Source organism: Pyrgilauda ruficollis, unplaced genomic scaffold, assembly GCF_017590135.1.
Source record: "Pyrgilauda ruficollis isolate IOZ18807 unplaced genomic scaffold, ASM1759013v1 scaffold4, whole genome shotgun sequence".
Classification (NCBI taxonomy): domain Eukaryota; kingdom Metazoa; phylum Chordata; class Aves; order Passeriformes; family Passeridae; genus Pyrgilauda; species Pyrgilauda ruficollis.
Window position 1 is genome coordinate 756,043 of NW_024525489.1, and position 15,048 is coordinate 771,090.

General features: G+C 44.5%; 1 protein-coding gene across 1 annotated transcript in view; it reads right to left on the minus strand.

Annotated features, from left to right (window-relative positions):
* The window catches only part of TGFB2 (transforming growth factor beta 2), a 60,717-nt gene extending 47,542 nt beyond the window's left edge, over positions 1–13,175 (minus strand). Inside the window, exon 1 of the mRNA XM_041477139.1 lies at positions 12,434–13,175. Within this exon, the coding sequence (XP_041333073.1) occupies positions 12,434–12,776 (343 nt within the window). The 5' untranslated portion in view covers positions 12,777–13,175. The remainder of the gene's footprint in view (positions 1–12,433) is intronic.
* Positions 13,176–15,048: the final 1,873 nt, after the last annotated feature.

Consider the following 15,048-nt stretch of genomic DNA (forward strand, 5'->3'; position numbering starts at 1 on the left):
GGTGCTACATAATGGCTTCATTAGGAAACATGAACAACAGGAGACAAACAGGGCCAGGCAGTAAATGAATCAAATCCTTGTGTTTTTATGAGACTTTGAATACAATGGTATTCAACCATTACTGAGAGGAAAGCATCTACCAAGGTCCCATTTTACTGTACTCTACTATCTAATATTTTTATCCATCATCTGTAAGGAAACCAAACCATTACTAATAAACTGCAGCTTCAACAATGATATGGATGTGTAAAATAATGAAGAAGATGCACTAAAAACAGAGTGACTTGAATCCTGAATTATCAAGATGTCCATGTTTTTCAGTATGGGAATACAGCTGTAGGACAGAGAAACCGGACCATACTTACAAAGTAGGAGACTCCATCTGATAGTCAGCACCTCTGAAAAGATCTTGGGTGAGACCCTAGTGGATAATTACCCAAGCATGAATTTTAACTTACAGAACTTATAGAGCTCCTGGCAAAGTTACTGCCAAAGTTAGCTGCATGAATTGTGTAGTATTGAATTAAAGGGGTTTGCAACATGCATGTAACTTGATAATGGCACAGCCACTCCTGAAATAGTGTGTCCAATACTGCTGTCCACAGTCTCAGTAGAACATGAACAAAGCAGAGGAGTTTTAGAGGGGAGCCATGAGAATAACTGAAAAGGCTAGGAAGTATCTCATGGATTACATACAGCACACTTAATTTTAAAGAGATGTGGCTTGCTCACAGTCTACAGATCTGAAAGACACCTGAAATTGGATAAAGTAGCCCGTGCCAAGCTCCTGGCTGCTTATTGCAGGGTCTTCCAGCAGCCACGCCTGCTTACTCTTAGCCAGATCTGTTCCCCTCTCCAAAACTTCTTTTTCCTGTGGATAGCTACAGAAAGCCCACCAATCTTCAAAATGGGTCTTCAAAATAGCAAGTGAAGGTTTAAAGCAGATTCACATGCTAGAACTTGAAGCTAAACAACTTAAACCACAAAGACACCCATTTTCAGTCCCTGTACTTAATCAATGGAATAATTTACCAAGTGTGCTGTGAACTCCCTTTCAGAAATGAATTAATTCAAAACTCAATGGCCTGGAATATGCAGGTAGAGAGATCAGAAGACCATAATGAGGGCCTCCAGCTTTTTTAACCTGTCCATTCTATCATAACTCAAAACTTCCTCGAGCAATATCAGTCTCATCCTTTCCAAAGTATGATAACAACTGGTGAGTTGAGCAATGTGTGTGAGCAACTACTGAGCAACTGTTGGTGAGCAATGAATGTGAACAGACCTGAAAACAATACACCCTGAGAAGAACATCTCATCCTTGCTGAGATGAGCACCTCCTTCAGTTGCCAGGCAACATACAGGCTCAATTAGAAAGCTGCCTGCAGTTCTGGCGGTACTTAAATTAAGGCACCTTATATCCTTAAAGTGCCTTAATTTAAACAAGGCACTAAAATAAAATACATTAAAATATTGCCTTATATTAAACAAGATCCAAAACATTTGGTTTCATATCCTGAATCAAATGAAATCTCAACCCACCAGGACACAGGAAGTACCACATAGATAGAATACAAACCTAGCTTTTTGCTTTGCTTTTTTTGCAATAAAGGAAACGCACAAAACCCCAACAACCTGTGCTGTATGTTAAGTCCTTTCAGGCTTTGAGAAGTGTACTGTAGTAATACAAATATGACACAAAACAGCATTCAGGACATTTCTTATCAGCAAAGCAGATTTAACCACCTCAGTGTTCATCTGAACAAAAGGCTGGTATTCTCAAAGGCTAAAAAGAAAAAACTCCTTTAGGTGCTGGTTAAAGCCCTGGCCTCAATGACTGTTCTTGCCTAAACAATCGCTGCACAGAATCCAGTTTCAACATCACAGGAAAAAATCTGGAGCGACTTTACTGACTCAAATTGAATTGCTCCAGCTCTTCAGCCATGAAAATAAAATGTATCTCAGAAGTTAACTTGTTATTTTGTGAACGTAGAGACACATGAAGTCAGAGAGACTTTATGTAAAACCACATTCACCTTCATGCTATAAGCACAGCTCCTGCTCCCAAACTTCTTGGCTTTCCAGTTTGTAAACTCAGAATATATCATGTAGCAAACCAACTTTCAGAAATGGTCTTCCTGGCTCCTGCTCTATGCAGAACTGACTTCTAAGATTTAAATGATAACATTAAAACATCTTGCTTAGCCCTGACCTTTCTTTACAGTCCACTGCACAGAGATTTGCCACATTCTTAGTCAAAGCTTTAGATTCTTCCCTGCTTCAGGCACTGAGGTCTGATTTTGCACATGTTTCTAAAAAGCCTCTGGATGTGATGAACTTCTGGACAAAAACTCGCTGTAGGGAGGATGATAAAGATATATTACGGCATGTTTATTTGCCAAGACCTTTGCAGTCAGATGGTCATTTATTTTAGACTGGGGAAAATGTGGAATACCTAAGAAGTACAGGACTTCAACTCATTCCTCCTTCCCTACATTCTGCAGTTCTTGCCATATTGCCACCATATGCTGATCCCAGATGACATATGCCAACAAATGTAGTCCATCAATAAGGCTAACTAAGGTGTTTATTTTCAGATGTGGTCTTTGTTTTTCAGGGCCTTATGCAGAAGAATGTCTCCAGTGGAAGCTCGATAAAGGTGAAAGCACCATATTACAGTAATACACCCCAATATATACGGGAGATGTGGCCACTCCCTGAAACAAACGAATCACACTTAATACCTGACCAATGACTTCTGCAGCCAGTAGAAAGACTTCCAGCAGGCTTTGGACCAGGGCCATTAATCTGGGGAACATACTCTCAAAAGGCAGAGAAATGGAAAGGTTTGACTGTATCACATGTATAGCTGGCCCAGTGGTGGCAAGTGTGCATGAGGCAGATTCCTTTCCAGACTCCACCTCAACAAATACATTTCCAGCGAGAGAAAATCAGGTTTCCCAACACAGTGTGGTAAATAATGGGACTGCTGCTTGGAAGGAGGCAAGTTCCTTCAGGCACATTATATTGCTGTAACTCAGACTATGGCCACGTTCATAAATATCTCTTTTTCTAGATTCTTTTGGGGCTCTTTTCTTCCCTGATTAGAAAGGGGAATGTGAAACTTCCAAATACATGGCTCCTAGCATCAGGGAGAAATGCAAGCTGGAACAGGGGAATCCAGATTCAAAGAGGGAGAGAAAGGTCAGGCCCCCAACAATCTGTTCTGAGTCCCTCCAAACTGGGCCAAAGCTGCTCACTTAGCTTCCTTGCTTTGCACACTGTATATCCTGGCAGGGATCCTCTCAGTTCCTATCACACCACCAGATCAGAACAGCAGATTGGTTTTGAAGAAAGCTGGAACTTGTTCCCCCCTCACAGGCCTAGAGATGTGTGCCTGCTGCAATAGCCTGCCATCATGGGCTGGATAAACACACAATGAGCATGACAAGTGAAACCTACAGATATCTTTCAGCAAACCTCAGTGTTGAAATGTGGCTACTTCACTTCCAAAGCGTGCATCAAGAAAAATATGAGCATAAAGCAGTGACTGGCACAAGACATACAAGCCCTTGCTCTGCAAGTGAGGCCCAGAGCCAACTGCAACTGCCAAGAAAACTGGGTTGGATCTCTTGGAGATTCAGCGAGAATGAGAACATTAATGATCTGCATAGATCCAACACATCTCCAGACTGCTTACAATGTCCTATCATGTTGGAGAATACAATATATAATTTATCCTTCCCTGAAGGCAAATATCCCTTATATCCCCTGCAGGCATTTGAAGGCAGAAATGAACTGCCAGTGGACCTGAACCTCGGCATCCATAAATCTTGCTTATTAGGCATTCATTAAGTGCTCTGCTTAATTATTCTCCAGTCAGCTGGATCAATTCCTGCACCAAAGCCTCAAAGCACAAAGGCCAGGAACTGTGATGCAAAGGGCACAGCTGGCCCTCCATAGTCAGGGAAGGCAGAGATGTCTCCCAGTTTTGCTAGTCTGGGCCACCCATGAGACCAAGTAGAGATGGGACAAGGAGCAGCAGCCTGCCCCAGGCTCTGGTGAACACCAGGCTCTGATCGCCACTTGTGCCATTGTTTCAACCCACTGCTGCATCAGAAGAGACCGAATTTGCAGCATTGTTTTTACGTGCAGTTTGGGAGATGTAAAGTTTTGCAGGTGTTCTTCCCAGTGTACATCTTGGCAGTCCAAGAGATCTTTATGACTGTTTGCCAAAAGCCCAAAAAAAGTAATTTTATACATACTGGACAATGCCCACTCAAATAAGCAAGGACTGCTCTCTCAATTTGGGGTACTGGAGATCAGCTGTAAACACAACTGCAGGCTCAGGATTAGTAAGTATTATCTAACAGAAGTCTTCATCAAATAAGTGATTGCGAGTGCTCTCTGGCCACTTTAAAAGAGTCAGTGCTGCTTACACCTAAAAGTTTTTTCAGCCTTGTGATTACAAAGTTCACCCACAGGGTTGGGGGATTTTGTGGACCGGCTTTTTTTTTCCACACCAAGAAATGAAACCCAACATGTTCTGATTCCTATCTTTTAATCATCACTATGGTAAAGATATATTACCATCACTATTTCAGCTGAACTAGCTGTTGAATTGCAAATGCTGTAAGTAAACAAAAACAAGTAAGAGAAGGAACTTCAACAGGCTTAGCTTGCCTTTTAAAATTCAAAGCAGAGGTTTAAAAGAGATGAAGCCAGGGAAAACATTGGATACTAACAGCAGCCAAACAGGGAAAAATAACGAAGTTGTAAGCCTGAAAAACTGAAATGGAAAGAATGACAGATTTACTGCTGCATTTGATGCACATAACCACCGATAGACTCTCCCCGGGAAGTGTTGAAATTACCATCACTGAAATGAATCCAGAAGCTAAAAATTAAATTATCTTTCCCAGAACATTCCAATTTGAGCTTTGGCAACAACAGATGTTTTAATACTTTAAAATGTATGCACGCGCGTGTGTGCATGCATGCACACACGCAACGCACCCTCGAGTACAGTATCCTCTTTCACACGAGACCTCCCTCTTAGCTTTCACAAAGTCAGACTGAACTCATGGTCATTCTGCAAAGTCTCTGCTTCAAAGTCTCTGCTCAAATGCACAACTGTCAGATTAAGCAATCCATAAGGAGTCTTACAGCAGCTCCAAGTTATGAATGAATGGTTATTTGTGAACTTGCCTGTCAAGACAGATGCGGTATTTGTCAGTGCAGTGTGGGTTAGATAGGATGGGAAGGAGCCAAACAAGCAAAGTGAAAGGTCAGTATCACAACATTTTCCTTCCCCACCCCTTCTCAGTTTGCCTAAAACTATGCCACAGCTTTTGCTGAAGTCCAATACAGTAGTCTATTTTTATGCAACTTACCATGCTTATTTGAAAAGCAACATTCAAGCAAGAAAAGCAAAATAGAACTGTGTGCAGAGGGAGAGAAGAACAGGAACATTTTGATGCAAGAAAGCTACAACACAAGGACAAATCCAAGACTGGCAGAAAACAGCGTATCTTTAGAAATGTGGTGACACTTGAATCAAGACCACCCTGTGGAAGCTGAAATACAATACATTGTTTTCCTAGTATTAAAATGTAGTATTACAAGGATTACAGGTTAATTCATGTTGGAAGTCCAACCTCAGCTCAAAGCAGGGTCAGCTATGAGGTCAACTTATGTTTTATAATTTATACAGTTATTTTTAATAACCTGAAGTCAGCACCACACTGTACTAAGCACTATATAACAACAAAAAGAGGCTCCCTTCCTAAGGAGGATTCAGAGGGGAAAAGTTCAGCTCTACAGTGAAGAGCCTGAATACGTCAATGAGCATCACACCTGAAATGAGAAGCACTCCTCAGTCACTGTCCAAATTAAAACCTGAACAAGAGAGAGATGTTCTGAAGATCCTCTCCACACTCTCTACCACAAATTGGCTGCAGGGGTGCCTGTGAGGTCCAGCATCTCCTGGAAACGACGCACAGATGCCAGAGAGCCCAAATAACACAAGATGTATTTCAGCAAGCCTGTCTGTTCACAGTGAGCAAGCAGTCTCTCCATACAGCTGCCATAACCCATCCAACAAAGCCTCCAAAACAAGGAGCCAGAAGCTTTCCCAGTGGCATGAACTGCCATGTTCCCTTTGGAAAACTTGGTTGTTTTAAAGAATGCTCTTTTATCCAAAGAAGCAACTTCTCTACTGTGGACCAACTTGCATAGCACCAAAAACATGTAAAAAACTATAAAGACCAGAGAGGTCTAACAAAGCCAGGTCTAGTACTTCACTTCTGTAAATCATATCCTGCGCCATTTGAGCTAAGAGAACCACAGCAGTGAACAGGTTCGTGAGTAATTCATAAATCCAAACACCACTGGTCACACTGGAAGGAGATAAAACACAACTCTTGACACTAAGGGTTTTTTTCCCCAACATTTTATTGTCTTGGTACAGACAATCTTTCAGTTTCTCCTCTATACCTTGCAGCTGTATGTTTTTTACAGTTGGGTGCCCAGCTGCAATCACTTAACACGGCACAGACAGCAAGGACAAGCACGGGGGAGATGTTTTAAGAAGAAACATTGCTTCTTCAGATTGACTACTACAGGAAGCCAACTGCGAGGGATGCTGGAGCTAGGTACTGACTATCCACAGCACACACTGAAGGGGAAGCAAGCAACAGCCTGTGGTGGAAGGCAGGGTGCAAGCTTTCCCTAAACAAATGACCAAGCCAATCCTTTTAATCTAAACAAACCAGCAGAAACATCCGTAACACATTATTACATTAAATAATACCTGTGGAGCTCATCATCCTCAAGCTAAAAACTGCCTGCTTGAAAACCTGCTGCATGCGGTTTCACAACAGGAACGAAAATGTTTGCGTGTCTTCACTCATGACTCGTTTTGTCACTATACCCTGGGGTTCCTCTCTTTATCCGTCTTTATCTGTGCAGTCTAGCACATCAGTGCAAAGGCAAAGGAAGCAGCTGCCGAACAGGGTCAGCCTTCTTCAGGATCACTGAAGAGTTTCTTCTTTCCCCTCTAAAACATGCTGTAAAGCATTTCCTTCTCACAGGGCTTCCATGCCCCAATGGCAGATTTCAACACAGTGAGAAGGATTTGAACTGTCTGGCTTTGTTCATCTCTGCAAATGCACCATAAATTGGGCACCAACTCAGGAAGTTAATTAGGCATACACAGAGCCTTAATGCTAATGAGCCTGTTCATGTGTGTGAAGCTCCGTGCTTCAGGACTGTGCTGAAGAAGCTCACTGAGAATGACAGCCAGTTGTCTCATTCATCCTTTTCCTCAGCTATGGTCCAGACAGGAATCCCAAGCTGGCAGCAAAATGCTGGAAGTAGTAGCTTCAAAGTAGCACAGCCATCCTGATGGCCACTACAGTTCTCATGCAGAGCACTAAAGAGGAGCAAGGCTAAAACCAGTATCTAATGAAGATGATGCTCTGCTTTCCTCACTCGATCACCTACTCACGCTAGTCCTGCAGGCAGAGCCAGCAAGAGCAGTACAAGTTCTGAGCACTCCCTGCACATCTCCAGCCACGAGAAGACAAGGGCACATTTCCAGAAAGGTCTCTGGGACTATAAAAGATTTACACCATCAGTGGCTGGAGAGTGGGGAGCAGCAGGGGCACTGCTGCATATTCACCAAAAGGGCTTTTAAGCATGGGAAGAGGCTGCCCAGGAAGTGGTTGAGTCACCATCCCTGGAGGTATTTAAAAGAATAGCTGTGGCACATAGGGACAAGGCTTAGTGGTGAACTTCACAGTGACAGGTTAACACTTGTACTCAGACGTCATGAAAACTCTTTTATAAACTAAATGATTCCACAATTCTGTCAAATCTTCTCACTCACCAAACTACAGTGAAAAGTGCCTCTTTCAAACAGACACTAGAGAGAAATTCCAGGAGGGTTATGGAAAGGACTTGGGAATACAGCCCTGTCTTGTAGCTCATCTGACCATGCAGTATTAAAGAGGGGGTCATGGTTATTTAGCTTTTCTATAGGCTTCATCTTCTGGAAGTAACTCAAGGAGCATGTATCATTCCACACTGCCTCCTGGACCTTGCCCCCTGCTTCCCAGCTTGGCACCCTGCTTACAGTAAAAGTGGCTGATGATTCAGAAGCCAGGCAGGAAGCACATGTGGTGCTGCCCTTCATTAGTCCACCAGAGCATGTTATTTTATTATCCCTCTCAGAATGTAGAGGACTACTGTCTAGAAAATTACCCTGTGCCTTTCTAAAGCCATTTGCAATTCACTGCGGTTTTCCACCTACGAAGACTGCATTAAGTGCCATTCCTTAAGGAATAAGGAACTGTTCCCCCCACCACGTCCCTCCTTGGGAAAGCCTTCACATTGCTTCAGGCGCTGTCTGTAATGCAGAGAGTATGCATGGCAAACACCTCCTCCTCCAAGAGGTGCTCCAGACCACAACTACAGGTCCAGCATAGCTAGAAAATTTTAAAGTAAGTTGTTCCTTCTGAGTCTATTTCTATATAATTAATAACACAGGAAAGCCTGTCAGGTTAGACTCTTGTGTTGTGCTAAATGCAAACACAGGTGAGCTGTTAACATTGTGGTAATGATGCAGTCCGTGCTGGGAACCATCTGCAGGAGCAGTTCTGGTACCTGAAGACAAGAAACCCACATATGTGTAATTGCTGGTAAATTGAATCCTTGTTGATAAAGTAGAAGCATGTCGCTGTGCCCTGACAGCTTATAATGTCTTTTATGAGGCAAATATTCGGCAGAAGGATGACCTATGTAAAGTAATATTCATGGGACAGAGCTCCTGAGAAGACTAATCCTAACCACCAGCGCAGGATGGAACCCATGGAGGCTCCTTCACACTAAGGTAGCTTAAAACGCATGAAAAACCAGGCCCAAACACAGAAGAACTGTGTTTTCTTAGGCTAATGAGTACTTATAAACCTATCTTCAAGAATGCAGAAAACTTAAAAATTTACTTACATTGACCTTAAGCTATCGCTGCAAAGCAGTTCACTGACTGTAGTAAAAGTTGCTTTGAATGAAGATGATAGAATGGCCTTTGCCTCCAAACAGGAGTGTTGCCTGTTTTTCTCAAGTATGCCTGTTGTTCATTATTGTAATTGTGCATTACAATTCACACTCCTTAATTATGCTGGCATTTAATTTCTGTTTACTCTCAGTGCAATGGCAATCATCACCTAACTTAAGTATCAGGCCCTAGATATTCAATGAACAACTGGTAAGTAATAAGCTTCTAATGTGATCCAGCATTCACAGTAACCAGTTTTAAACATTTACTCAGGTATCTTTGCCTAGGCACAAAATTCCCAAGAACTCTCTGATGTTGTGCTCAGAGAACACCATATCCAACCTTCTTCTTTAAACTCCTATGAAAAACCTCAAAATCTGCCTTCCACCGCACTTAGGAGAGATTCAGACTCACACAGATGCATGAGCATGTCCTGAGCACAAGGCATGCCTGGCAGACAAAATCTTTCTTTTTTTTCCAAATGTCTTTGTAGTATTTTTTTCTGATGCCTCTTTTGCATCTGTTGCTTTTGGGTCACGCAGTCCCTGACTCACAGAATTTCCACCTATATCTCGATGTGTCCTTAACCTCAAGTGGACTCTTAAGCCAGATGCCCCCTTAATTCCTCAGTGCAAACGATCAGTAAACCTTAGCACAACTTTAGTTTGAGCCTTAAATTAACAGCATGTGAAAAGATTAATATGAATAATTTCAAAACTAATCAGATCCCTTCTTTAAATGTTGACACAGTATTATTTATATCCCATAAATACCTTCTTGACTAAAATTCATCCCAGGAGATTGGCATCTTGCCAGTTCTATTCATATTTACTGTATTTATACAGTACAGTTGGCCAAGGATAATATTTAAGACAAAATATGCCTTAGGGTATATACAGTATCTCTTATAGTTTTCCTTTTAAATCTCCTCATTGCTAAAAATATTTAGTATGAACTTTACAAAATGCCCCACGAAGATCTATCAGCGATCTGTAGTGATATATTGCTGACTATGAGTATAATTAGAGCATATTTGTAATACTTGGGTTGTAGTCAGTTTCTGAATGTTAACTTGTGGTAAAAACTGAACCACTGATCTTTCCCATGTCTGCCTTACAGCAGCTTTTGACCTCCAGTGCATTCACATTGATCTTCTTCTCCCTCATACCTCTCTCCAACACAGCAGACACCGTAGAGTTAAAAAAATCCACTCTGAAATGCCTAGGAGAAAGTGCCTGTGGCTGCCAGAGCTGCACTTTCAACTTCTTCCTTTAAAATATGGTGGAGTGATTTCTTCCTTACTGTCTTTTTTGGAAAGGTTCGCTCTATCCAGAATAACTAGAGAGCAGTGGAAAAACAGTTAACCTACTTACTCTGATGTTAGTGACAACCCTCGCACAGTAGTGCTGGATGTGCTGCAAGCTGGCCCTCGGATCCCAAACATCTGATGCACTCTGTTGGTAGATACCTGCAATCTCCTCCCCTCTTCCAAAGCCTCTATCAATACTTCAGACCAAATCTGGCCCCTGACAACGTTTTAAAAATAGATCCTCTTTTGTCAGTACCATCCAAGTCACACACCACAGGTATTTTAATTTTTTGGGAAGTATGTAGCTGCATTTTGGACCATTGGTTCTCTGCAGTCTGTTGAAGCAAGGCGAGAGGCCAGATGTGCTCAGGACGGATGCACTTTACAATTCTCAAAGACTCTCTGCTATAGGGCCAACTCCCCAAGCCAAGGCACTGCTATAGGTCTTCCCAACCTTTGCCCACAGTTGCTCCTCTGCTCTGGTAAGATCTAATAAGTCTCAAAAGGAAGTGCTGACTTCTACCAAAACCACTAGCAAAATAATACAGTACATGAACATGGAAACCAAGCACAACTTCTGTGTTCTTGCTATGGCTATGAATTATACTGAACTGCTTTGCTCATACCCACTTGGCTCCAAATATGCAGTGTTTTTTTTTTTAAATAAAGTATTTCTTCCCCAAGGGTAACGAGGGTGGAGTGTATTTATCATGGCTATTAAGGATGGTGCCATAATTACAATAATAAAATGGCTCTGACTGCCAGGATGTCCTGTACCTGATGTTGTCATTTAAGACTAAAGGAAGAAAGGGAGGCAGCTGCACGGAGCGTGGGGCTCAAATACCTTGGCTGGCATCCTAGGACTATCCCATGCAAGACAGAGCAAGCCCCAAAGCTACAACTTGCTAAACTAAAAATAAATAAGGGGAAAATGCAACTAGAAACTCTAGGATAAAGTTACCGAGATGGCTGAATTATCTATTTAAGCAAGAGCTATGTGCTTTTGAGAAACAGACAGCAAGTATATAGGGCATCAAGTAGTGTGGGAGGGAAGCAAGCTAAATGAAATGACTAGGGACTAGGGTTTGGTTATGTGAACAGTGAAGTTATTTTCTGCTTCTGGTATTTCACTTTCTTTGGTATGATGATGATCTACATTCTTTTAAGGCAGTGCGGCGCTTTTTCTTTCTTTTTTTTTTTCTATGCACTTAAGCTTCACTACGAAAATAAAAAGGCACGTCATTATGATTATCAATCACTCTAAGTGGATTTGGTCAGCACAGAGCATTTGTACCTTTTTGCCTTTTTTTTTTCTTTTTGTGCAAAACGTGGCATGGATCACCAGAAGGTTGTTAAAAACAGCAAAAAGTAGATGGGCTGAGGCAGGTTCCAAGAACCGAGGCTACCCAAAAGGGAAAAGTTTTTCTGTACCTGAAATGAAAAGTGCCCACGAACCGAAAGGGGCGGCTAGTTAAGTGGGAAGAGGAGGGAGGACGTCTCTGTCCTCTCTGAGCACCTATGCGAACAGCAGTCTGAGGGACAATGTTCTTCTAAACGGACACAGACAAGACGAGCTGGCAATTTTTTTTTTTTTTTTTTTAAAGACCTCCTTTTCTTTTCAGTTATGGAGAGATGGAAACCTGCCCGTTCCAGACACTCCAAGGGAAACAAGAGCAATGGAAAGATGTTGGCTCTTTCTGGAGACTGTATACGGGGCTGCCGGGGAGCTACACTCGGTGCTGGGGAGGGAGTGGGATCCCGGGAAGGGGGAGCTCTGCTCAGGTACGTGGTGGTGGCAGCAGAGGCACCCTGAGGAATCCCTGAGTGACTTCAGAGGGGTCTGGAAACCTCGCGAGTCTGGGTCAACAGGTGATCCCCCACAACATACCCACCCAGTCATGTATACCCCGTCACCTAAATTAAACCTTAGAAGCCTCCACGTAAGGATGACAAGCAAGCTGAGCAAAGAAGGCAGAGTACGATGCTCGGGGGTGCTATTTAAAGGTGCTGAGCACCGCTAATCCTCGGGGGCGAAACTACGCACACATGCACAAACACAGAGGACTTACTTTCGGGGTAAAAAGGCTGCATGTCTATTTTGTAAACTTCTTTGGCATAATACTCCTCGTCGCTCCTCTCCCTCTCACAAGTGGCGGCTCTGTGGTTGGCTTTTTCCTGCAGCAGGTCCCTGGTGCTGTTGTAGATGGAGATGACCTCCGGGGGCACCTCCTCGGGCTCGGGGTACTCATCCGGGGGGCTGGTGAGCTTCAGTTTGCTCAAGATCTGCCCTCGGATTGCCTCGATCCTCTTGCGCATAAACTGATCCATGTCGAGGGTGCTGCAGGTAGACAGGCTGAGAGCCACGGTGGCCAGATCCACGGTGAGGAGCACGCTCAGGAGATAGCAGTGCATTTTAAGCGTTTAAATACAGCGCCCCCCCCGCAACAACAAAAAAAAAAAAAAAAAAAAAACCCAAAAAAGTGACTTTAACAACGAAAGACAACAAGAAAAAAAATTTAAAAAATTAAAAAGGGGATCTGTGCAAACAAAGGGGGGATCTGCACACAAAATGCTCTTAAAAACCTGGCTGCGAGGGCGGCTCGCAATCGGACAACGCACGGGAGGCGCTAGTGAAAAAAAAAACAGCAATAATAATAATTAAAAAAAGAAGAAAAAGAAAAAGGAAATTGCTACAATTAGATAAAAATTCGGGAGCGGAGGGAGCCAGACAGAAAAAAAGGAGGAGGAAAAATAGATACAACAAACCTGCAAATCAAGTAAATGGCAGAGAGGCTGCTCTCAGCACGCTGTAAAACACCCCGCGGCAGCGCCCGGCGCCCGCGGCGAGCGGCGATCTCTCGTCCGGCCGCGTCCCGCAGGCTGCTGCGTGCGTCCCGCGCCGCATGCACCGACCCAACCCCGCCCGGGCCGCTACGCGCCGCACAGCTCTTCCCAGCTCCCTCCTCTTCCTCCTCCTTCCGAAACGCCAACCCCGCGCCGCAGTCAGCGAGGCAGCACCGCCGCGCCCCGGCAGCCTCCCGCGGGTCTCAGGCGCGGAGCCGGCCGCCCGGGGCTGGCCGCAGCGCAGCGCCTCTCTCCCCGCCCGCCTCCCCCGCGGGGCTGGGGCTGGCCCCGTCCCCAGCGGCTGTAGCGCTCCGCCCGGCGCCCCCCGCCTGCTGCCCCCGGCCGCTCGGCTCTCCCTGCGCGGAAGGGACGAGTGCCAGCAGATAACATCACGGCCGCGCAGGGAGAGGGAGATTTATACGATCTCCCCGCCCCACGTGCTCGGCTCGCTGCGAAGTGACGTGGAGGGGCTGCGGGAGCGGAGGGCTCCGCGCCGCCGCCCGGCTATTTATTCCCCTCCGCGCCACCCGCGAGGGACTCGCCGCAGCCCGGCCGCTGCCGAGGTGCCTCAGCCTGGGGCAAGAAGAGGCGAGGCAGCCGGGAGCCGTGAAGAAAAAGCAAGTCCTGCCAGGCTTTTATTTTACTTCTCTTTTAAATAAAGGCTTTAGTGCTTCTTGCACCTATTATTAAAGTAATTGGGCCAAATAGCACTCTGGCGTTAGAGGAAGAATAACACGCCTTTTGGACACCGCTCAGACGCGTTCCTGTTCAAGGTTTTGGGGCAGCTCTGCCCGCTCCCGTCACAGAAAACCCTCACTTTCACTTCCAAGTGTATTTTGGGCAATTCTCGTTGTTCCCCGGATACCTTGGTAATCGGTACTACCGGCCAAGGAGGGGGAGACAACAGATGAGGAGGATTTGCTCCTTCGCTGAGGTCTCCTCTCCTGTCAGAAGTGTGCAAATACATCCTCATCTGTACTTGACAGAAACTCTCAAGCCCCAAATGCTCTGGCTATGCCTGTAATTCAGTTTTTCTGCTGCCTCTTTTGGCCAAAAAACATCACAGCCTCCATCCATACCCTACTCTGCCCCAGGGAAATCACTCCACAGTCTACTAGGCATCCCTCAACTTAATGCCATAAAGCTTTTCCTTTACAGTTCATTTATCACCATTGTACATTAACTTTAAAAAGTGATCAAGTAGCCTTTTTCTTTACTCTCACCCATTTTACCTTTACATTCCCTTCTGAATTAAGTTATCACAGGTTTTACTTGCCAGAACTTTCCAATAACGTCACCCTAAGTGGTGCAAGGCTGTTTTTGAAGAACCTCCATTTTCAGAAATGAAGAAAGGTGTACAAAAGGTACTCAAAGGGCCATAGGTGTTCCCAAGAACAGCTCAGCCATTGCCAGTGGTATTACGGGTAAACACACACAGGAGAAAGGAGGTAGCATGACTGGAACCTGGAAGCACACTGAGAATCACATAAGACACAAACCAGCCAAACACCACCTAAGACTTCCTCCAGCTTACCACATCTCAGGAACAATCTTCTTTCTGCAAAATTTTGAAATGTTTTCCAAAGCTGGAGAATGCCAGTCCCCAAATTAAATGCAAGTTTTTCCTTCCCAGTGAGGAAAAGTGCTTCCTGTGTGCAGCTGTGGCTGCGTGCTGGGGTGATGGAGGCACCCAGCAGCATAGAGCTGCTACACGCTGTTTGCCTTGGCAGTGCTCTGCTGCAGGGGAATCCTGTGCCAACACAGCCAGCTAACCTCGGACTGCTGTGGGTACCAGCGACGATGACATTCTCTGAGAGATAGAGGAGCTACGAAAATATAT